We start from the raw sequence: 25,240 nt of genomic DNA on the forward strand, positions 1-25,240 counted from the left end.
ATAAATGTATTGCTCTAACCTTCCCCACACATAGGGTCCGAAGAGGTCCTCGGCCACATTCAGCCAACGCTCCACGCTACCCCCTAGCTTGCTCACAGCACAGGTCAGTATACACGGCTCTGCCCACACCCGGCTCCTGCCAGAGGGAGATAGCAGGGATGTATTCATTAGCGCAAACCATAGCAAAATACTTTGCAACAAAAACATTTCTTATTGGACAAGTTCAGGTAGGTCCCTCCCAGTTTCGGACCGTTTGCTTCCATTTGGTTCCTAGTGAGGTGAAACATTTCCCCTATAGATAGATAATAAAAATGACATGCTAGTTGGGTGATTCCACGCCAGCCCACTCTGGAGATGTGATGTACCTGTAGAGTTTACCCGTTATAAACAACATGTCTAAAAATTAACAAAATCAAAACGGGTAGTTGAGATGTTCCTATTTTTTTTTTTTAAGTTGAATACATTTGTGAAACATTTCAGGATCTAGACATACTCCATATTTTAGAGCACACTATAAGGAGTATAACGACTCCAAGATGTTGTCTGTATCATGTACGGTTCACAGATCATAGGGTCTTACAGTATAACGACTCCAAGATGTTGTCTGTATCATGTACGGTTCACAGATCATAGGGTCTTACAGTATAACGACTCCAAGATGTTGTCTGTATCATGTACGGTTCACAGATCATAGGGTCTTACAGTATAACGACTCCAAGATGTTGTCTGTATCGTGTACAGTTCACAGATCATAGGGTCTTACAGTATAACGACTCCAAGATGTTGTCTGTATCATGTACGGTTCACAGATCATAGGGTCTTACAGTATAACGACTCCAAGATGTTGTCTGTATCATGTACAGTTCACAGATCATAGGGTCTTACAGTATAACGACTCCAAGATGTTGTCTGTATCATGTACAGTTCACAGATCATAGGGTCTTACAGTATAACGACTCCAAGATGTTGTCTGTATCATGTACGGTTCACAGATCATAGGGTCTTACAGTATAATGACTCCAAGATGTTGTCTGTATCATGTACGGTTCACAGATCATAGGGTCTTATAGTATAATGACTCCAAGATGTTGTCTGTATCATGTACGGTTCACAGATCATAGGGTCTTACAGTATAATGACTCCAAGATGTTGTCTGTATCATGTACGGTTCACAGATCATAGGGTCTTACAGGAGGCGTGTATAGGTCTAAAATGCCACTTACATCGTGATTTAAAAAAAATGGTTTGTGATACAGATGTAAAAAGCATATTGAACATCCTTCCTCCCAATTAAGTTTTTATGTGAGAATTACCAGAACAATCTGAGATACCAAAAATATTTCCCGTCCACGCTGGCGTGGAATCGGCCCCTTGCATGTGAAAATCTCATGTGATGCTGCTGATTAGAGCACTACGGCAAATATGTGAAGGTCTGGACATTGTCACATGACAATATGCAGAAGCATAACACCAGTACAGGGGCGTCAAACTCAAGTCCTGGAGTTTCACAGTGTCAGCTGGATGTTGTTCTTTCCTTTATAATGGTGTCCGATTTAGACCTAGGAAACAATGGTGTGTGGACTTCCTCGCTAACCAATGACTTAGTTGATCAATTAAAAGGTAAGGGAGGAACGACAACCAACAGTAACTGCAGGCCTCAAGGTCTGGAGTTTGACACATTCATGACAAAGGTTGCATCACAGTAATATCTCTAATACAGTATCTTTCTCCTGAAGTCTCCACTCCTCATTCACTACTTCGCACAAATCTTAAAGCTTTGGATTGATTGGTGGAGGCATTGGCTATTTGGAATGTCCACTATATATGCCAGTCATTTCCTTTCAAATCAGTGAAGGGATGGGAAATACTGCTGCTTTATTATTCATGTACTGGACCTAGGTCAGGTCACTCCCACTGACCTGGGGCCGATGTCGACGTGCTGCAGGTCTCCTGCCACCAGTGCCACCAGGTAGGCTGGGACGGGGTACTCCATGGAGAACTGGAACACTCTGTCCTGCTTGGAGTAGGCACTACGGGAGGCACTCATCAACACCGTCACACCTTCCGGGACCTGCACACACACACAAACAGGCTCACAGACATGTACATAAACACACAGACATGTACGTATACACGCTCGCACAGAAACATATTATGAAACTCATTTCGACAAAGGGAGATTATGTTAAAGCAGGCGTTTCACAGAAAAAGGGGTGCTAAGGAGACTACAGAAGGGAAAGTGAGATGTAGATTGTGAAAAGCAGAGTGAGATTAAAGAAACAGTGGTGTAATTCTATGAAAGCCATTTTATTTAGACAAAACAGATTAAAATGGAGAGAAACCAAGACAGAGGGTGAGAGCAAATAAACCAGATTAAGATTACAACAAAGTGAGATTAACGGGGTGGAAGGGAGATTATAACAAGAGATTATCATTGAGAATTATATTAAAATGCCAAGTGAGATTTACAGTATTTTTTTTTCTTGATTGAACTTTTACTTATTTAGGGAAACCCATTGAGACCAGTGTCTCATTTACAATGGCGCCCTGAGAACAACAATACAACAAATATAAAATTATCAGCAAAAATGTAATAAACTACAAATTACAGAATCAACACTACAGTTTGAAACACCACAAATACAATTATTTTAATAATAAGTAAAAGTTCAATCAAGAAAAAAAAAATGTAAATCTCACTTGGCGTTTTAATATAATTCAATCAAAAACAGTGGGGTGAATGAGACTGAAAAACGTAGAGAGAGACAGGCAGACGAGACAGAGACAGATCAATAGAGCAATGCAAAGCTGATATCACCGAGCCAGGGTTTTCTTCCCAGTGATGTAGTGGTAAAAAAAGGTGATTGACCACCCCAGTGTCCCACCAACAAATTCTTAGATCTGATAGGTCGCCTCTGAATATATTGATCATTTTGACCAAGATGCACACCGACAGCAAGACTCAATCTCACCAGAGCGAGTGAAACAGTGCCCCTCCGTCTTAGTATGTGTAGCCCATGTATCTGATGTCGTCAGATGCATGGGCTACACATACTAAGACAGAAGGGTGCCGTTTGCCTCGCTCGAAGCTTTCTCTGGTGAAATAGATTCAGCCTCTTGCGAATTCAAGGAAAATTATGAAACACAGAGAGACACAAATAAGAATTTTTTTATACTTGTATTTTTATTCTTAAGTTTTGGAGAAACCTGGCTTCCCTTGGCATTCATTAATACACACCACTTTGTAGGCTGAATATCATCATGGTATTTGTAATACAGTTGAAGTCGGAAGTTTACATACACTTAGGTTGAAGTCATTAAAACTCGTTTTTCAACCACTCCACGAATTTCTTTTTAACAAACTATAGTTTTGGCAAGTCGGTTAGGACATCTACTTTGTGCATGACGCAAGTCATTTTTCCAACAATTGTTTGCAGACAGATTATTTCACTTATAATTCACTGTATGGCAATTCCAGTGGGTCAGAAGTTTACATACACTAAGTTGACTGTGCCTTTAAACAGCTTGGAAAAAATCCAGAAAATGATGTCATGGCTGTAGAAGCTTCTGATAGGCTAATTGACATAATTTGAGTCAATTGGAGGTGTACCTGTGGATGTATTTCGAGGCCTACCTTCAAACTCAGTGCCTCTTTGTTTGACATCATGGGAAAATCAAAAGAAATCAGCCGAGACCTCAGAAAAAAACTTGTAGACCTCCACAAATCTGATTCATCCAATTTCCAAATGCCAGGTACCACGTTCATCTGTACAAACAATAGTATGCAAGTATAAACACCATGGGACCACACAGCCATCATACCGCTCAGGAAGGAGACGCGTTCTGTCTCCTAGAGATGAACGTACTTTGGGGCGAAAAGTGCAAATCAATCCCAGAACAACAGCAAAGGACCTTGTGAAGATGCTGGAGGAAACAGGTACAAAAGTATCTATATCCACAGTAAAACGAGTCCTATATCGACATAACCTGAAAGGCCGCTCAGTAAGGAAGAAGCCACTGCTCCAAAACCGCCACAAAAAAGCCAGACTACGGTTTGCAACTGCACATGGGGATAAAGATCGTGCTTTTTGGAGAAATGTCCTCTGGTCTGATGAAACAAAAATAAAACTGTTTGGCCATAATGACCATTGTTATGTTTGGAGGAAAAAGGGGGAAGCTTGCAAGCCGAAGAACACCATCCCAACCGTGAAGCACGGGGGTGGTAGTATCATGTTGTGGGGGTGCTTTGCTGCATAGATGGCATCATGAGGAGGGAAATTATGTGGATATATTGAAGCAACATCTCAAGACATCAATCAGGAAGTTAAAGGCTTGGTCGCAAATGGGTCTTCCAAATGGACAATGACCCCAAGCATACTTCCAAATTTGTAGCAAAATGGCTTAAGGACAACAAAGTCAAGGTATCGGAGTGGCCATCACAAAACCCTGACCACAATCCCATATAAAATTTGTGGGCAGAACTGAAAAAGCGTGTGCGAGCAAGGAGGCCTACAAACTTGCCTCAGTTACACCAGCTCTGTCAGGAGGAATGGGCCAAAATTCACCCAACTTATTGTGGGAATCTTGTGGAAGGCTACCCTAAACGTTTGACCCAAGTTAAACAATTTAAAGGCAATCCTACCAAATACTAATTGAGTGGATGTAAACTTCTGACCCACTGGGAATGTGATGAAAGAAATAAAAGCTCAAATAAATCATTCTCTCTACTATTATTCAGACATTTCACATTCTTAAAATGAAGTGGTGATCCTATCTGACCTAAGAAAGGGAATTTTTACTCGGATTAAATGTCAGGAATTGAGTTTAAATGTATTTGGCTAAGGTGTATGTAAACTTCCGACTTCAACTGTAGATGTCCCTTTCCATTCAAATGTCAGGTGCACAGTGCACTGTTCGAATGCTGGACTTATTTTGGAGTAGATGAACATGAGGAGGTAATCTACTTAACCTACTTTTTGAAGTGATTTGTTTGACAATCAGATGAAGGCATCATGACTGGTTGTCTTCATATCTAATTAAAAAGGTAATACATTTTTACAGTTAAATTTCAGGTTTTTAGTATAAAGCCCATAAAAATTGTGAGCACACATAAGAGGTCCCATTAAAAGAATAATTATCACTTTGAATAGCACTCTCAAGTGAATTTACTGCTGTGTGCTAATAATACCCTTATATTGAGTCCTGACCTTGAATGCAAACACTATAAGAAGACTTGATTTAGAATTGATTTATAATGTATTTGAACAGGGGAATGTACCAAACCTAAACTGAAGCATTTAATGGGTTGAAACATTATAATTATATTGCAAAAAAATCCATCATGCATCGATTAAGGTTCAACATTTTATGGCCCCTCTAAACTGAGTCAGTGCCCCACTTTGGCCACCCCATTCAAAATGTTCTGGACACGCCACTGCACTACACCACTGTTTCTTCCATAGGCACAAAACAAGAGAACACATTTAAATGACACAAGGTATTAGTTGAACAAACAAATACTTTTTTGTTTTATTTTTTCCCACTTTTATGCCTATTGTACGTAACGCCTTGGTTAATTCCCGGTATGACCAACCCTTTGTCGTAGTTCAGGTCTCAGGGACAATGACGTCATGATACCGTGGGCTAGCAAACAACACCCTAGCTTTCTCACATCTGTTAGAGAAATGGACGTCAGTGTGCTGCTAACAGCATAGCTTCCTCGAACCAGTGATCCTCTGCTTGCAAACACACGTTACCGCCCTCCGTGACAACTTTGAGCTATCAAATTCGATAGCTCCATCGGGGACATTTGAAGCTAGCTGTGGAGTGAGCTTATGGTATGTTCTTAACTATGTTACGTTACCCAATAAATTTGAGATTCTGGTTGTAGACGTGTCCATAAACTTGAATACACATGTATTTGTTGCTGGGATTTACCGCCGCCACTGCTGCCATGGAGGATGCTATATCTGAGTGTTTAACCCCTTTTCTGTCCCCCAGGTTTTTTAGGGGATTTGAATCGGGATTTACTATCCCCGGGCCCAGATCAATTTAAGGGTATATGCATAGATTTTTATCTGACTCAATTGATCTCAAAACCCACATGGTTAAATGTGACAGAAAAAAACTTCTTCATTGATTGATTTAATTCCTACTAATAACCCCCATAAATATTTGTCTAGTGGAGTATTTTCATATAATCTCAGTGATCATTGTCCCATAGTATGGTATTAGATACGAAACAGCAACATACTAATCCTCATTTAATTAAGAAGACACATTTTAAAAAGATTCTACATGTTCTACTCTGATCTCTGATTTAGCTACTGTCTACTGTATTCCTGACCTTGGGAGTTGGGTCTAGAAAATGTATCCTCCATATTTATTCCTCTGGAAGATAAACATGCCCCTTTTAAACAATTCAGAGTCAAAGATAGATTGAACCTTTGGTTTTGTTTGGAATTATCTGTGCTCATTCAGAGGAGAAATCAGGCCTGGGCCAAAGCAAAGAAAACTGACTGTAGTGAACTGGCAATCTTTCAGACAATTTAGAAAAATATGTACCATCTCAATTAACAATGCTAAATCAAGCTTATTTTTAAGCTCACTCTCTGACTCTGCAGGTGATCCTTCTAAATTTTGGAAAACAGTAAATGCACTGAAGAGTACAAATTCCTCTTCTTACCTGCCTAAGCAAGTTCTGTCTGACTCTGGCATCATAACTGAGAAGAAATAGATAAAATGATGATTTTAAAAGCATAACTTATCTCTGCAGGCTTTCTATTTGAGAGAAACGGTGGTGTAGTTCACTCTAGGTCAGTCAATCGACTGCTCTACCCTCTGCCAGCCTCTACTAGATGGTTCAACGGTTAACCTGTCAACTTCTAGTAAATCTTTGTTTTCATTTCAACAATTTACTATCTGTGATGTGCTAGATGCCTTGCTTAAGATTGATGTAAAAAAAAAAAAATCCACTGAAGCTGATATGCTTGATCCATTTTTGCTGCAACTCTCTGCCCCCCAATTGATGAATCATTAACCAATGTTTTTTACCTGACGATTATATCTGGTACTATCCGCAAGGTTTGGAAGGCGGCCTATGTCCTCCCCCTTCACAAAAAGGTGCTGACCCCTGTGACCTAATAATTATCGGCCTATTTCTAAACTTTCTTGCCCAGCTAAAATATTAGAATCTTTGATTAATTCTCAGCTAAGATCTTTCTTATCTTTGAAATGTATTGTAAATGTACATCAGTTGGGTTTTAGACCAGATCGTAGCACTATCTCTGTTGCCTCCCTAGTTTTAAATGTGGTTTTAGTTTCAACTGTGCTGCCCTCGATACTGTTGATCCCTCACCGCTAATTCAGAGGCTTTCCTTAAATGGCCTAGAACAGACTGCATGTAACTGGTTTAAAAATGACTTGACAGATAGAACTCAATATATATCTACTTATGGTGTTAAATCAGGTTTCCTGGATATTAAAAAAAGGTGTCCCACAGGGGTCAATTCTGGGTCCTGTACTTTTTACTATTTACATTAACAATATCAACTTGTCTGTAAAAAACAATGTACCTGCACTTGTAGGCCGATTTCATTCCTTTACTTTAGCTTTGTGTGCATTGTTGTGAAATAGTTAGATATTACTTGTTAGATATTACTGCACTGTTGGAGCTAGAAACACAAGGACTTTGCTTCACCCGCAATAACATCTGCTAAACACGTGTATGTGACAAATACATTTTGATTTGATGCCGATAATAGTGTTGTGTATGCTATTGCTCCCACGGTTTACCAGGCTCTATCTGAACTATAGTCTGCCTTAATTGTATTACAGAACTGACCGGAAATTAGTACTGAATACAGGTAAAACTAAGTATATGTTATTCTCTACAGTGCATACAAATAATTCTGATGATTGAAACATATGTACTTTGGATGGTGTCCATATTGATCATGTCCGTGCTTACAGATATCTGGGCATCTGGATCGATGAAAAGCTGTCTTTTAAAATGCACACTGATGAGTTAGTTAAGAAGCTGAGAATAATAATGTGCTTCTTCTATAGAAATAGGTCCTGCCTCTCGCTAAATAATAGAAAGCAGATTATTCAGTCGACGTTTCTATCGGTCCTAGACTATGGCGACGTCATCTATATGAACGCAGCTGCCACTTCATTAAAGCCGTGAGATGCAGTTTATCGTAGCGCACTGTGCTTTATTACAGGTGACAATTTTAGTACTCATCACTGCATTCTCTACCAGAAAGTTGGTTGGCCCTCTTTGATGTCACGTAGATAGATACATTGCTATGTTTTCATGTATAAAGCCCTTTTACAAAAAGTCCCACTGTACCTTGCGTCATTACTAAACTTTAGACATAAGGAGTTACCACACCTGGTCTCAGGGATGGCCAACTCTGGATATTCTTTTGGTACCTACTGAGGTAGGTAAATCAGCTTTTCGTTTTCATGCACCTTACTTGTGGAACAATCTTCAAAATGTTTTTAAATGTGATATTCTGGTGCCTCTAGGGCAATTCAGAAAGCTAATTGAGGACCTTATGATGAATGTGTTTTATGACTGTTTTTTTCTTTCTTTCTGCTTGCATTTTGTATTTATATTTTGATGTGTGTATTTTCAGTCATTTCTGTAATTCAGGGCTCATCTGTAAAAGAGACCTTGGTTTCAGCTCCTGATAAAAATAAAGGTTAAATAAACAATATCTACATCAACACAACCCAGGTTTGAGAGGTGACTTGCCCTGACAGTAGCGGTGTAGGTGCTCTTGACAGATGATGTGTATTACATTAACATAAACCTGTGTGTTTAAAATGTTATGTCAATATCAAGACAATAGGGTCAGGTTTCTCTGGAAACCGGCAATAGAGGTGTGACAGTTGACACTCACTCTGACAGTAGCGGTGTAGGTACTCTTGACAGCGGGGGTGTCGAAGCAGGGGAAGAAGGATCGGTTGCAGACAGAGTGGCCCTGAGTGAAGACGAGCGGGCGAGTCTGACCACACGTCAGCTCTGCGTCCAGCCACCAGATCTAGAGGGACCAGGAACCAATCAGAAACATCAATTTGTTAAACTTGATAGTACACTCTCAAAGTCAATGTTTGGTCGAACGTTGAGATGTGTCCAAATTCCAAGCTTTGTGTATTTCTAGCTATATACTGAAAATATAGACACTGAATTAAATCAGGAAATTAGACTACAAGCTTATCTACAAGCTTCCATTTCATTTGGCATATAGCTCAATGCAACAGATGCCGTGCAACATGGACATGTATCAACATTAGACCACTTCTGATGTCTGAAAATGCGTGACAGACTTTGATTTTAGAGTGAACTGTTCCTTTAAAGAGGCATTGCAGACGACATTAAGAAATTTGTAAATTAAGGGTTCTAGGCTGACTACATTGCAGAAGCATGCAAGATCTCACAATCCTTGATAGATTTCTCCACAAATTTCTTGTTAACAAACTATAGTTTTGCCAAGTCGGTTAGGACATCTACTACAATTTTATACAGACAAATTATTTCACTTATAATTCACTGTATCACAATTCCAGTGGGTCAGTTTACATACACTAAGTTGACTGTGCCTTTAAATCTCCACAAGTCTGGTTCATCCTTGGGAGCAATTTCCAAATGCCTGAAGGTACCACGTTCATCTGTACAAATTATAGTACGCAAGTATAAACACCATGGGACCACACAGCCGTCATACCGCTCAGGAAGGAGACGCGTTCTGTCTCCTAGAGATGAACGTACTTTGGTGCGAAAAGTGCAAATCAATCCCAGAACAGCAAAGGACCTTGTGCCTTGTGAAGATGCTGGAGGAAACAGGAACAAAATGATTTATATCCACAGTAAAACGAGTCCTATATCGACATAACCTGAAAGGCCGCTCAGCAAGGAAGAAGCCACTGCTCCAAAATCGCTTTAAAAAAAAGCCAGACTACGGTTTGCAACTGCACATGGGGAAAAAGATCGTACTTTTTGGAGAAATGTCCTCTGGTCTGATGAAACAAAAATAGAACTGTTTGGCCATAATGACCATTGTTATGTTTGGAGGAAAAAGGGGGAGGCTTGCAAGCCGAAGAACACCATCCCAACTGTGAAGCACGGGGTGGCAGCATCATGTTGTGGGGATGCTTTGCTGCAGGTGGGACTGGTGCACTTCACAAAATAGATGGCATCATGAGGAGGGAAATTATGTGGGTATATTGAAGCAACATCAAGACATCAGTCAGGAAGTTAAAGCTTGGTCACAACTGGGTCTTCCAAATGGACAATGACCCCATGCATACTTCCAAAGTTGTGGCAAAATGGCTTAAGGACAACAAAGTCAAGGTATTGGAGTGGCCATCAAAAAGCCCTGACCACAATCCCATATAAAATTTGTGGGCAGAACTGAAAAAGCGTGTGCGAGCAAGGAGGCCTACAAACCTGACTCAGTTACACCAGCTCTGTCTGGAGGAATGGGCCATAATTCAACCAACTTATTGTGGGAAGCTTGTGGAAGGCTACCTTAAACGTTTGACCCAAGTTAAACACTTTAAAAGCAATCCTACCAAATACTAATTGAGTGGATGTAAACTTCTGACCCACTGGGAATGTGATGAAAGAAATAAAAGCTCAAATAAATCATTCTCTCTACTATTATTCAGACATTTCACATTCTTAAAATAAAGTGGTGATCCTATCTGATTTAAGAAAGGGAATTTTTACTAGGATTAAATGTCAGGAATTGTGAAAAAACTGAGTTTAAATATATTTGGCTAAGATGTATGTAAACTTCCGACTTCAACTGTATGAATCTGTTTTAAGCAATCAATTCAATATACTTGTGATGACTATAATATTTTATAAAGAAGCAAAACATTATGTGTAATTCCACAACAATTTATGTGGTAAAAATGTGAGCTTGTATAATGTAGTAACTGTCCACATTGGGCAAATTGGTGTAATATAAAATAATGAATGTACCACAAGCAGACATTCACTTTTTTTACTGAAAGACGATCCCCAGCAATTACCCACGATGTTGCATAACAATTGAATTCAATAATTCATTGTTTGAGATGACTGTACAACCATCAAGATTAGGGATGCACGATATATCGGTAAGCATATCAGAATCGGCCGAAATTAGCTGAAAATGCCAACATCGGCATGGGCCCAATGTCTAGTTTAACTCCGATGTGCAAAACCGATGTCAAAGCTGACGTGCATACCTATATAACGTAGGTAGATGACGTAATGACACCACCAAAAATATAGCTCCACACATGCAACACAGCATTCCTAACCTAGCCCACAATTTCTGCTGTGTGGATCGAGTAGTAAACAAGTCGAGCAGTCATTTGAAAGAGTAAGAACATTTCAGCGAGACACCTCAAAGTTGAAATCCATTAACGCCAAGGTAATAGAATTCATTGCCCTTGACAATCAACCATTCTCTGACGTGAATGATGTTGGGTTTCGCCGACTGGTCGAGCACCTCGAGCCCCGGTACACACTACCAAGTAGGTGCTATTTTTCTGATGTTGCCCTACCGGAGTTACACGGTATTGTTGAAACGCACAGCCGTGAGCTATTTGCTATGGGCGTCACTGCTATTAGCATCACTGCTATTAGCTTCACGACTGACATTTGGACCAGTGATGTCAGCCCCATGTGCATGCTGACAACTGCCTCGAGAAATAAGCTCATCAACTGCATCTACATCAGACGTAATACCCTCTGTCATGGCATTGAAACACCTGCTCAACAAAACCCCACTGTCTATGTCGGAAGCTAACTTGGAAAAGTACTCTACTAGAGGCTGTGAACAAGCAATTCGGTGGCATTCTCTCTGAGCTTCTACTGTGTCGCCACCATGCTTGATGCTATGTACAAGGACCGCTACTTCGATGCAGACAGGAAACAGGGTTTAAGTGAAATGTTAGACACAGCTGGACAAGACGGAAACGGACACAGTGACAGTGCGTACCGAGGAAGAGAGGCCACAGACAGACAGAGCTGAAACTTCACTGCTTGATATGTATGATGAAATCCTGGTTGAGAATGAACCGACTGAACAAATGAACAACGAAACAGCACAGCAAGTAAGTAAAATAAATAGGTTTTGATTATGTTTTACTGGTAATGGGGACATACGTAAATGCCAACAAAATAACTTTTTGGTCAGTGTGTGTGTATGTTTCAACTATTTAACTGTACTCGAATGCTTAAAAGGCTGCTAAAATTGTAAACATCGGTCATCGGTATCAGATTTTTTTGTCAAGGAAAACATTGGATATATCGGTATCGGCCAAAAATGTCATATCGGTGCATCCCTAATCAAGATTAATTGTCAGATCCAACAGCAGATCTCTTTGTTTCGTGGGACCTGGAACTAGTATCTCTGTTTTGTCCGAGTTTAAAAGTAAACTCGGACAAAACAGAGATGCTAGTTCTAGGTCCCAAAAAACAAAGAGATCTTCTGTTGAATCTGACAATTAATCATGATGGTTGTACAGTCGTCTCAAATAAAACTGAAGGGCCTCGGCGTTACTCTGGACCCTGATCTCTCTTTTGACGAACATATCAAGACTGTTTCAAGTACAGATTTTTTTCCCATCTATGTAACACTGCAAAAATCTAACTTTTTGTCCAAAAATTATGCTGAAAAATTTATCCATGCTTTTGTCACTTCTATGTTAGACTACTGCAATGCTCTACTTTCCGGCTACTTTGATGGTTGTACAGTCATCTCAAAAAAACGGTGAAGGCCCTCGGTGTTACTCTGGACAATGATCTCTCTATTGACGAACATATCAATATTTCATGGACAGCTTTTTTCAAATTTCGTAACATTGCAAAAATCCTAAACTTTTTGTCCAAAAATGATGCAGAAAAGCTAATCCATGCTTTTTTCACTTCTAGATTAGACTACTGCAATGCTCTACTCTTCGGCTACCCGGATAAAGCACTAAATAAAATTCAGTTAGTGCTAAACACGGCTGCTAGAATCCTGACTAGAAGCAAAACATTTCTAAGCAAACAGCTGGAGGCAGGGCTTTCTCCTATAGAGCTCCATTTTTATGGAATGGTCTGCCTATCCATGTGAGAGACGCAGACTCGGTCTCAACCATTAAGTCTTTACTTAGGACCTACCGAAGAGATGAGTCTTTATGATTGAGTGTAGTCTGGCCCAGGGGTGCAAAGTGAACGGCAATGCACTGGAGCGACGAACTGCCCTTGCTGTCATTTGCAAAGTGTATCATGAGAAAAGTTATTGTATGCCTATCATTTCACTTCCCCTGTGAGAACCCTGAACACGGGCTGACTTTGCTGTACTGCAGAAAAGCCTGCCAGCAGTCTACCTACTAAAGGTGGCGCCTTGTCCATTACAATGTAGAAAAACACATGCATCTTATGGAATATGCCAATACTTTGGAGATAACAATAAATGGCAAAGCTAAATATACTGGTTTGGTTTCCATCTATGGCAAAGTTTTCGCTAAATGCTTATGACAAATCCAGCTGCAGAACCAGCCTAGCCAGATAGATAATCTTTTGAATACGGTGTCATAAAAAAAAGAAAACAACAATAGACAATATTGGCTAACTAGATAAGTTTAGGAAGATAGCTAGCTAAGCATGCTAGCTAGCTACAGGACAGCTGTCAGTTCCCTATTTGTTGATGTTTCTCCACGTGGAAATCACCATGAAGTTCTTTCCCCACCCCAATTCGTGAATATGTATAAGTAGCCTACGTCATTCTTTGGAAGTCGAACCTAAACAAGCATTTCCGTTCTAGGGCAAAAAATACGTTGAAATTAGGGGCGGCATTGCCCTCTGGTGGGCGCCTTTAAAATATGACAATGAAGCACAGTAAATAGAAAACTCAACTCTTGGCAAACTCATTCAATTGTTAAAAAAAATACAATTACATCTATTGCTTACTTAGTAAGCCTTACTACTTTAACAATGGAGAGTTTAAAAATGCTCCTAAGTTAAATTTAACTGTGCGCTCTAGACTGTGCAGTAGCCTGAACCTTTAAAGTGACCTTACCGCAGGACCGTCTGTCGTTGTGTAGCGAACCGTGATCTGGAAAGCCCGATGCGGCCGTATCACATAGGCTGGGAGGCTGATATTCAGCGAAGATCCATAGTCTGTGAATGGGTCTACCCGGTAGGTGAGCGACGGGGAAATGTTCTGGGCACCGGTGGTGCCAGGCACCTTGCAGTCTATGGAATGAATTAGCAAGGATGGGTGAGTGTCCAAAACCAAAGTCTGCACTCCTGGTTGGATAGCCACAAGTTCCAGGACTTGCCACCCAGTGATCTCCTTTACGGCAAAGTTGAGGCGGAGGTCGAGATGAAAGTGGCGAAGCTTGAAGCAGTGGAAGTTGGACGCAGAGGCGATGTCGACAAGGCGACACTGACCCAGACCTTGGCCGCCCTCACACGACTTGCTAGGCACTGTGAGCACTTTGCGGCAGCAACACAGTGTCGGACGCTGGAATTGGGCCATTATAACCTCCAGGGAGGAATAAATGAACGCGCAAAAAGGAACAACAACCGTAGTTGAAGCGTATAAAATGTGCAAATTAGCTAGATATGTCAGCTCCAGAGTAGCTGCCACATAGCTAATGAGCTAGCTGCCGACATGTTACTTTGTAGAAAAGGGCCTTTGGTTGGGCAACTACTTCCAGAGTGACATTACGAACAAAAAACATTAGAAAAAAAGTGTTTTAGAAAAAGGACATCAAAACAATATGTAAAATCCATCGGGACCGAAGTTGAACGAGTTCTGCATTTCCAAGTCTTAGACTTACGCAAAGAGAGAAGATTCTGGGCGCCTGTTAGACAGACTTGTGAGAAACAATGTAGCGCGAATAAATAAAAAGAAAAGGGTGAACATACAGAAGAGGGGAGACGTTGAAATGAAAGGAGCTTGGGCTATGTGACTCCCGTAGAAAACAGGAAGTAAAAAAACAGGGAGGAAATATTTGAGACAGGAAAGTTTTAGAGCTGTAGAATGTAGGGGGGCGCTACAGAGACGAGTGGACTCAGCAAGGTAGCCTATACATAGCCTATAGCAACATGTAGCCTAATTAGCCTTAGCATCAGCTCTAACTCGACGTTAACAAAACGCATATATTTCGGTAGCCTTCTTCCACGGAGCGAATAGTCATTGAATGTAAAACAAATTGGCGTTGCACAAGTGACATGCATTATGCAGGAAACTGCGTGAAACTGATACATATTTCACACTCATGGCAGAGAAAGGTAGACAGCCATAGTGTAAATGTGATACTTTGTATCAATGGGTGTCCGTTTGCATAGCCGGAAACCACCATCCCCTGAGAGTAGTTACAAGTATAACCTTTATTCGTAATTGTTTCCTCGTTGCCCTGGATATGTTGTTGGTGTCCTTGGCTTGCGCTCAGCGGTTTGTTGGGGGCAAGCGGGGGGAGGGGTGTTCCCGACCCGGAATTCTACAGGAGGACGATGGAGGGGAAGCCGCTGGTGTGATGCCGCGGTGCGCATGACGACAAACGTGAACCAGATGATGCCCCAGTTTCTCCACAATCCACATTCAAACCCATGTTTGAACATTTTCAAGGCAAACAACATATGGAGGTTGTTGTATCGATATTGCTACTGTAGCTGTGATGAAATGTGAGACCCCTTTCAGACGTCCCAGCTAATTACAATAGCTAAAATGTCACATGGACCATATTGATAAATTACACTGAACAAAAATATAATTGCAACATGTAAAGTGTTGGTCCCATTTTTCATGAGCTGAAAAAAAAGATCCCAGACATTTTCCATATGCACAAAAAGCGTATTCTACTTTTAAACTCGGACAAAACAGAGATGCTAGTTCTAGGTCCCAAGAAACAAAGAGATCTTCTGTTGAATCTGACAATTAATCATGATGGTTGTACAGTCGTCTCAAATAAAACTGTGAAGGACCTCGGCGCCCTGATCTCTCTTTTGACGAACATATCAAGACTGTTTCAAGTACAGAATTTTTTCCATCTATATCATTGCAAAAATCAGAAACGTTTTGTCCAAGAATTATGCAGAAAAATTAATCCATGCTTTTGTCACTTCTATGTTAGACTACTGCAATGCTCTACTTTCCGGCTACCCGGATAAAGCACTAAATAAACTTCAGTTAGTGCTAAACATGGCTGCTAGAATCTTGACTAGAACCCCCAAAAAATGATCATATTACTCCAGTGCTTGCCACTCTACACTGGCGTCCTTTTAAGGCTAGGGCTGATTTCAAGGTTTTACTACAAACCTACAAAGCATTACATGGGCTTGCTCCTACCTATCTTTACGATTTGGTCCTGCTGTACATACCTACACGTTTGCTACGGTCACAAGACGCAGGCCTCCTTACTGTCCCTAGAATTTCTAAGCAAGCAGCTGGAGGCAGGGCTTTCTCCTATAGAGCTACATTTTTATGGAATGGTCTGCCTATCCATGTGAGAGACGCAGACTCGGTCTCAACCTTTAAGTCTTTATTGACGACTCATCTCTTCAGTAGGTCCTATGATTGAGTGTAGTCTGACCCAGGAGTGTGAAGGTGAACGGAAAGGCACTGGAGCAACGAACCGCCCTTGCTGTCTCTGCCTGGCTGGTTCCCCTCTCTCCACTGGGATTCTCTGCCTCAAACCCTATTACAGGGGCTGAGTCACTGGCTTACTGGTGCTCTTCCATGCCGTCCCTAGGAGGGGTGTGCCACTTGAGTGGGTTGAGTCACTGACGTGATCTTCCTGTCTGGGTTGGCGCCCCCCCCTTGGGTTCGTGCCATGGGGGAGATCTTCGTGGGCTATACTCGGCCTTGTCTCAGGATAGTAAGTTGGTGGTTGAAGATATTTACATTTTACATACATTTTAGTCATTTAGCAGACGCTCTTATCCAGAGCGACTTACAGTAGAGTGCATACATTTTATTACATGTTTTACATACTGAGACAAGGATATCCCTACCGGCCAAACCCTCCCTAACCCGGACGACGCTATGCCAATTGTGCGTCGCCCCACGGACCTCCCGGTTGCGGCCGGCTGCGACAGAGCCTGGGCGCGAACCCAGCCCAGCCTGGGCGCGAACCCAGAGACTCTGGTGGCGCAGCTAGCACTGCGATGCAGTGCCCTAGACCACTGCGCCACCCGGGAGGCGATAGATATCCCTCTAGTGGTGTGGGGGCTGTGCTTTGGCAAAGTGGGTGGGGTCATATCCTGCCTATTTGGCCCTGTCCGGGGGTATCGTCGGAAGGGGCCACAGTGTCTCCCGACCCCTCCTGTCTCAGCCTCCAGTATTTATGCTGCAATAGTTTATGTCGGGGGGCTAGTTATAGTCTGTTATATCTGGAGAATTTCTCCAGAAATATCCCGTGTCCTGTGTGAATTTAAGTTTTTGCTCTCTCTGAGCCCTAGGACCATGCCTCAGGACTACTTGGCCTGATGACCCCTTGCTGTCCACCTGGTTGTGCTGCTGCTCCATTTTCAACTGTTCTGCCTGCGGCTATGGAACCCTGACCTGTTCACTGGACGTGCTACCTTGTCCCAGACCTGCTGTTTTTAACTCTCTAGAGACAGCAGGAGCGGTAAAGATACTCTGAATGATAGGATATGAAAAGCCAACTGACATTTACTCCTGAGGCACTGACCTGTTGCACCCTCTACAACCACTGTGATTATTATTATTTGACCCTGCTGGTCATCTATGAACATTTGAACATCTTGGCCATGTTCTGTTATAATCTCCACCCGGCACAGCCAGAAAAGGACTGGCCACCCCTCATAGCCTGGTTCCTCTCTAGGTTTCTTCCTAGGTTCTGGCCTTTCCAGGGAGTTTTTCCTAGCCACCGTGCTTCTACACCTGCATTGTTTGCTGTTTGGGGTTTTTGGCTGGGTTTCTATACAGCACTATGTGACATCTGCTGATGTAAGAAGGGCTTTATAAATACATTTGATTGATATTTATCTCAAGTTTTGCACACATTCTTTTGCATCCCTGTTTGTGAGCATTTCTCATTTGCCAAGATCTATCCACCTGACAGGTGTGGCATCTCAAGAGCTGATTTAACAGCATGATCATTACACAGGTGTACCTTGTGCTTGGGACAATAAAAGGCCACTTAAGCAGTTTTGTCACACAACACAATGCCAACATCGTTGGCAGTATGTACAACTGCCCTCAACACCGCAGATCATGTGTAACCACGCCAGCCCAGGACCTCCCAAGTGGGTGGGCCTACCTATACCCTATACCCATCCATGGCTGCACCCCTGCACGGTCATGTGAAATCCATAGATTAGGGCCTAATGAATTTATTTTAATTGACTGATGTCCTCATAAGAACTCAGTACAATTGTTGAAATTGTTGCATGTTGTGTTTATATTTTTGTTCAGTATACATCAAACATGGATACAGGCACAACTGTCTTCACCGGCATAAGGAATGAGGCACCAAATATTCTGGGCATTCCTCGCAAAATATTTCTTCCAGCACTTGGGCTTTTGTTGCATTGCATGCACTATCACAACAGCTGTTCATCACTTGATTTAGGAAAATTCCTTGATAGATCAAATGATGATGTGTGAAAATATGGCGTAACTAATCAGCTGGACACCAAATGCACATCCAACAAGTATTATGCATAATTATTAAAGAACCACATTAATGACAGTATCAATTTATCTTTTAAGCATCAAGGTAAGGTGAGTGGGGCCAAGCTTCCTGCCATTCAGGACCTCTATACCAGGCGGTGTCAGATGAAGGCCCAAAAAATTGCCAAAGACTCCAGCCACCCTAGTCATAGACTGTTCTCTCTGCTACCGCACGGCAAGCCTAGGTCCAAAAGGCTTCTTAACAGCTTCTACCCCCAAGCCATGAGACTCCTGAACAGCTAATCAAATGGCTACCTGGACTATTTGCATTGCCCCCCCCACCCCCCATTTTTACGCTGCTGCTACTTTCTGTTTATTATCCATGCATAGTCACTTTACCTCTACCTACATGTACATATTACCTCAATTACCTCGACTAACCGGTGCCCCCACACATTGACTCTGTACCGGTACCCCTGTATATAGCCTCGCTACTGTTATTTTATTGTTGCTCCTTAATTATTTGTTATTTTTCTTATTTTTAATTTGATTTATTTTTTACTTCAGTTTATTTTAGTAAATACTTTAAAAAAATGTTCCTTAACTGCATTGTTGGTTAAGGACTTGTAAGCATTTCACTGTAAGGTGAAATGTTGTATTCGGAGCGTGTGACAAATACGATTTGATTCTTTCGGTTAGAAGCATTCAATTTTGCAATCACATTTATTATTTTGGATTTGTATGCCCATTAACGTTTTCTCACCCTGTAACATAAGGAGACACAATGTTATCTAGTTACACTGCATTTCTGAGATCTCTAAACAAAAAACTGTCCATCAGCTAGATCCAGGATTCTTACAGGGTTCAAGTTCAATATCTTATTTAACTGATTAATGCTTGATATATGATATAATGCCATCTTACACTGACGTACAGTGGGGCAAAAAAGTATTTAGTCAGCCACCAATTGTGCAAGTTCTCCCACTTAAAAAGATGAGAGAGGCCTGTAATTTTCATCATAGGTACACTTCAACCATGACAGACAAAATGAGAAAAAAAAATCCAGAAAATCACATTGTAGGATTTTTAATGAATTTATTTGCAAATTATGGTGGAAAATAAGTATTTGGTCACCTACAAACAAGCAAGATTTCTGGCTCTCACAGACCTGTAACTTCTTCTTTAAGAGGCTCCTCTGTCCTCCACTCGTTACCTGTATTAATGGCACCTGTTTGAACTTGTTATCAGTATAAAAGACACCTGTCCACAACCTCAAACAGTCACACTCCAAACTCCACTATGGCCAAGACCAAAGAGCTGTCAAAGGACACCAGAAACAAAATTGTAGACCTGCACCAGGCTGGGAAGACTGAATCTGCAATAGGTAAGCAGCTTGGTTTGAAGAAATCAACTGTGGGAGCAATTATTAGGAAATGGAAGACATACAAGACCACTGATAATCTCCCTCGATCTGGGGCTCCATGCAAGATCTCACCCCCTGGGGTCAAAATGATCACAAGAACTGTGAGCAAAAATCCCAGAACCACACGGGGGGACCTAGTGAATGACCTGCAGTGAGCTGGGACCAAAGTAACAAAGCCTACCATCAGTAACACACTACGCCGCCAGGGACTCAAATCCTGCAGTGCCAGACGTGTCCCCATGCTTAAGCCAGTACATGTCCAGGCCCGTCTGAAGTTTGCTAGAGAGCATTTGGATCATCCAGAAGAAGATTGGGAGAATGTCATATGGTCAGATGAAACCAAAATAGAACTTTTTGGTAAAAACTCAACTCGTCGTGTTTGGAGGACAAAGAATGCTGAGTTGCATCCAAAGAACACCATACCTACTGTGAAGCATGGGGGTGGAAACATCATGGTTTGGGGCTGTTTTTCTGCAAAGGGACCAGGACGGCTGATCTGTGTAAAGGACAGAATGAATGGGGCCATGTATCGTGAGATTTTGAGTGAAAACCTCCTTCCATCAGCAAGGGCATTGAAGATGAAACGTGGCTGGGTCTTTCAGCATGACAATGATCCCAAACACACCGCCCGGGCAACGGAGTGGCTTCGTAAGAAGCATTTCAAGGTCCTGGAGTGGCCTAGCCAGTCTCCAGATCTCAACCCCATAGAAAATCTTTGGAGGGAGTTGAAAGTCCGTGTTGCCCAGCAACAGCCCCAAAACATCACTGCTCTAGAGGAGATCTGCATGGAGGAATGGGCCAAAATACCAGCAACAGTGTGTGAAGACTTACAGAAAACTTTGACCTCTGTCATTGCCAACAAAGGGTATATAACAAAGTATTGAGATCAACTTTTGTTATTGACCAAATACTTATTTTCCACCATAATTTGCAAATAGATTTATTAAAAATCCTACAATGTGATTTTCTGGATTTTTTTTCTCATTTTGTCTGTCATAGTTGAAGTGTACCTATGATGAAAATTACCGGCCTCTCTCATCTTTTTAAGTGGGAGAACTTGCACAATTGGTGGCTGACTAAATACTTTTTTTGCCCCACTGTAAATGCAAGGACAGAAAAGTAATGTTTTATGTCACATGATTTTGGAGAAATTCATTAAGACACCAACCATCATAATGGGATAAACATAGGTTTTAAATCAACTCGGGAATTTGATTGAATATAGCTAATGATTGTGTGTGTGCATTTGTGTTGTCAGTATTAATGTGTGTGCATGTTATGTGTGTGTGAGCAAATGTCTGTGTATTGGAGTGTCTGTGTGAGTGTGCATCACCACCCTCTGTAGCGTTATACGATCGAGGACGGGGCAGTTGCCATACCAAGTAGTGATGCAGCCAGTCAAGATGCTAACAGTGGTGCAGCTGTAGAACGTCTTGAGGAGAAAGAGGCGCTGTCACACCTTCATGACTGTGAATGTGTGGACCATTTTAAGCCCTTAGAGAAACTTGAAGCTCTCGCACTGCTCCACTGCAGCCCCGTCGATGTGGATGGGGCATGCTCGTTTCCTGGAGTTCCCATATATGCTGAGCACTTGTTGGACGCTTTTCCTTCACTCTGCGGTCCAACTAATCCCAAACCATCTCAATTGGGTTGAGGTCAGGTGATTGTGGAGCCCAGGTCATCTGATGCAGCACTCCATCACTCTCCTTCCATGTCAAATAGCCCTTACACAGCCTGGAGGTGTGTTGGGTCATTGTCCTGTTGAAAAACAAATCATAGTCTCACTAAGCACAAACCAGATGAGATGGCGTACCGCTGCAGAATGATGTGGTAGCCATGCTGGTTAAGTGTGCCTTGAATTCTAAATAAATCACAGACAGTGCCACCAGCAAAGCACCGTTACACATCCTCCTCCATGTGGAGATCATCCATTAACCTACTCTGCGTCTCAGAAAGACACGGTGGTTGGAACCAAAAATCGCAAATTTGGACTCAGAGAAAAGGACAGATTTTCACCGTTCTAATGTCCATTGCTCGTGTTTCTTGGCCCAAGCAAGTCTCTTCTTATTGGTGTCCTTTAGTAGTGGTTTATTTGCAGAAATTCGACCATGAACACCTGATTCACGCGGTCTCCGAACAGTTGATGTTGAGATGTGTCTGTTACTTGCACTCTGTGAAGCATTTATTTGGGCTGCAATTTCTAAGGCTGGTAACTCTAATGAACTTATCCTCTGAAGCAGAGGTAACTCTGGGTCTTCCTTTCCTGTGGCGGTCCTCATGAGAGCCAGTTTCATCATAGCGCTTGATGGTTTTTGCGACTGCACTTGAAGAAACGTTCAAAGTTCTTGACATTTTGCGGATTGACTGACATTCATGTCTTAAAGTAATGATGGACTTTCGTTTCTCTTTGCTTATTTGAGCTGTTCTTGCCATAATATGGACTTGGTCTTTCACCAAATAGGGTCATCTTCTGTATACCACCCCTACCTTGTCACAACACAACTGATTGGCTCAAACGCATTAAGGAAAGAAATTCCAGAAATGTACTTTTAACAAGGCACACCTGTTAATTGAAATGCATTCCAGGTGACTACCTCATGAAGCTGGTTGAGAGAATGCCAAGATTGTGCAAAGCTGTCATCAAGGTTGCTATTTTGAACTATCTCAAATATATTTAGATTTGTTTAACACATTTTTAGTTACTACATGATTCCATGTGTTATGTCATAGTTTTGATTTTTTCACTAGTAAAAAGAACAAAAAAATTTGAGTAGGTGTGTCCAAACTTTAAACTTTTACTGTGTCAATATATTTATTTTAAGACCCCCTGATTGGGTAGGCCAGTATTCAATCTGGAAGGACCTGGATTCGCCTCTTATTGTATATCTTATGTTCTCCCTTCATCAAGCATAGCCTAACACCCCTCTCCCACATTCCCAGATATTCTTTGTTTAAGTATTGCAAATTTCAATATTCAAATGTAAGTGTGTTGCTATTCTTCCCCAGGACCACTATCTTGCTCAACATGTCTCGGGAATCTGAAATTCTGGCTGCAAATTCCCAGTTCTGATCCCGACTGGAATTCTGACCCTCCCATACGCTGATCTCAATTCAGCATGTTGCTGCCACTTGTAAACAACCACCCCAAAAAATGTTTTCTCCTTTTCTCCCTCACCCATCAACAACACTGACAAAGAACACACAGGTAAACCTAAAATAGTTTTATTGACAGAATATTTAAAAGCGATCCCTTTCCACTTCATCCTACCCTGTTAACAAGGCAATAATGAAGTCATGCTAAGGCTATAAAAAGTAATAGAAATGACATAACGACACACATTCTGCAAGGCTTGCCGAGGTTATTCGTAGTTACAGTATGAGCATCACCTCAATACTGCAAAGACAGGATAGAGGTTCCCTACTACACCCAGTGCAGGAGTGTTATAATCTGTGTGGTTCTGGTCCAAACAGTGTCAATGAGCGGATTGACAACACACACATAAAAGATTCACTGGGTCAGGGCAAAGAGAATGCAATCTTGTTCAAATCACAAAGACCTTGTGCTCAACAGGCATCTTTTATGTCACCATAATAATAATGTAGAACAGTCGCAGGACCTCCCCTCCCCAACAGCAGATGGCACTGGCGACCCCCTGTAGCTTCACCATCAGTGCAAAAGGGCTGTGACAAACAGTAACAACAAACTGAAGTTAACAGCAATCAAAAGAATCATGATAATAAAAAGTCAGAAGAAAGAGAGTTAAGAGAGGGACTAGGCTGTAGACATACAAGGCCTTTAAGAAGGGGTGATACCCTCTACCTTTAAGCAGGGTTATTTCTACCTTGAAGCATGTCCTTTTGATTGCCCAGTGAAAACACTGAGCAGCACCATTTCCCTCCTAGTAGAGTCTTATGTCCCACTAGGCCCCAGATCCACCACTTGTGCCAGGGTCCAGGGTTTAAGGGCTCATGGGTTCAAGTCACAAGAGAAAGGATTACAGATGTTTCAAGCCGCAAAAAAAATCAACAGCAAAGTTAGACAGCAATGATGGTAAAACACGAGTGAATATACAATAATACATTTCATACAACTACGTTGTACATACAGAGTCAGTAGAAAATAAAGCATATTTTACCACTGTAAATATATGTATATATAGATATATTCTATAAAACAGACCAGTTATGCTATGAATATAGCTACACATAAAGCTTTATTTCTTATATATTACTAAAGACAGTACAGTATCAGTGGTTCCCTGACCATTCCAGCTGAAATGGCTTCTGAGCAAGCATCTCCTCGGGGCAGCCCTTGCCTTATACCAAGGACATGATGCAACAGTAGAATTCTAATTCCATGGTCCGATGCTGCACCCCTCTACAGGCTGAGCGGTAAACTCAGGGTGGGTAAGCAGAGGAAGAGGGTGAGACCACGGAGGGAGCGGTCGGATGGCTGGACCCCTTTGGGAGCGTCCTCCCCTCTCCTCATCTCCAGGGCACGTCTGTGCCTCCTGTACCCATTTTAGCCTTTCACAGAGATCTTGTTCTCCACGGCAGCCAGCATGGAACAGAATCGAGAGTTCTCATTGGCCAGCAGGATGGACGGCTCGTCAAACTCCACCACCTAAATGAAATGGACAAAACAAAACAAGGCTTTAGGGATTCCTTGGAGCATAAATATGGGGTATCACTACATAAATGTTGATTTAGTAAGACCTAAAAGCCTTCCAAGCCCATTAGCCTGTTGTAGAGACAAGAAATGTGAATGTATGCAACCTCATTTTCCGTCTCTGTATGACCGACCCGAGATTCGAACCCTTGTTTAAAACAACTTTGCGACCACAAAGCAGCTTCCTGCACCTACAAAAACCATTTCTTGTTGAGCTACAGGGCAACACAGCTTCTGGACTCACTAGCTAGCTAGTTCCGCTACACAAATAGTACTAGGCGAGTGAGTGTACAATAGATGAGCTTGTGTTGTGTGTACCTGTCCCTGGTTGAGCACCATGATGCGGTCACAGTTGAGTACGGTGTGCAGCCGGTGGGCTATGGTCAGGGTGGTGCAGTCCTGAAAGGCATTGCGGATTGTCTCCTGGATCAGAGAATCCGTCTCCGAGTCCATTGCTGCCGTTGCCTCGTCCAAGATCAAGACCTGAGAGGGGAGGGGGCACCGAGAGCTAAG

The 25,240-nt window shown here is 41.9% G+C and overlaps 2 protein-coding genes across 6 annotated transcripts in view; both read right to left on the bottom strand.

Annotated features, from left to right (window-relative positions):
* rnpepl1 (arginyl aminopeptidase like 1) overlaps nt 1-15,365 on the bottom strand; it is a 29,234-nt gene extending 13,869 nt beyond the window's left edge. The window contains exons 1-4 of one of the 2 annotated variants that reach the window (XR_005472223.1): nt 14,070-15,365; nt 8,910-9,050; nt 1,920-2,071; nt 20-136 (exon numbers count right to left, since the gene is read on the bottom strand). Coding sequence is in view for 1 of the 2 variants with exons in the window: in XM_038961670.1 (XP_038817598.1) it covers nt 20-136; nt 1,920-2,071; nt 8,910-9,050; nt 14,070-14,531 (872 nt within the window). In the remaining variant the exon portion in view is untranslated. The remainder of the gene's footprint in view (nt 1-19; nt 137-1,919; nt 2,072-8,909; nt 9,051-14,069) is intronic. The other variant, XM_038961670.1, reaches the window with a different exon arrangement.
* A 7,899-nt stretch (nt 15,366-23,264) lies between these two features.
* LOC120018457 (multidrug resistance-associated protein 5-like) overlaps nt 23,265-25,240 on the bottom strand; it is a 50,291-nt gene continuing 48,315 nt past the window's right edge. For 3 of the 4 annotated variants that reach the window (XM_038961673.1, XM_038961672.1, XM_038961671.1), the window contains 2 exons: nt 25,046-25,210; nt 23,265-24,682 (listed from right to left, as the gene is read on the bottom strand). In XM_038961673.1, the coding sequence (XP_038817601.1) occupies nt 24,581-24,682; nt 25,046-25,210 (267 nt within the window). In that variant the 3' untranslated portion in view covers nt 23,265-24,580. The remainder of the gene's footprint in view (nt 24,683-25,045; nt 25,211-25,240) is intronic. The other variant, XR_005472224.1, reaches the window with a different exon arrangement.

Source organism: Salvelinus namaycush, chromosome 23, assembly GCF_016432855.1.
Source record: "Salvelinus namaycush isolate Seneca chromosome 23, SaNama_1.0, whole genome shotgun sequence".
NCBI classification, from domain to species: Eukaryota; Metazoa; Chordata; class Actinopteri; order Salmoniformes; family Salmonidae; genus Salvelinus; species Salvelinus namaycush.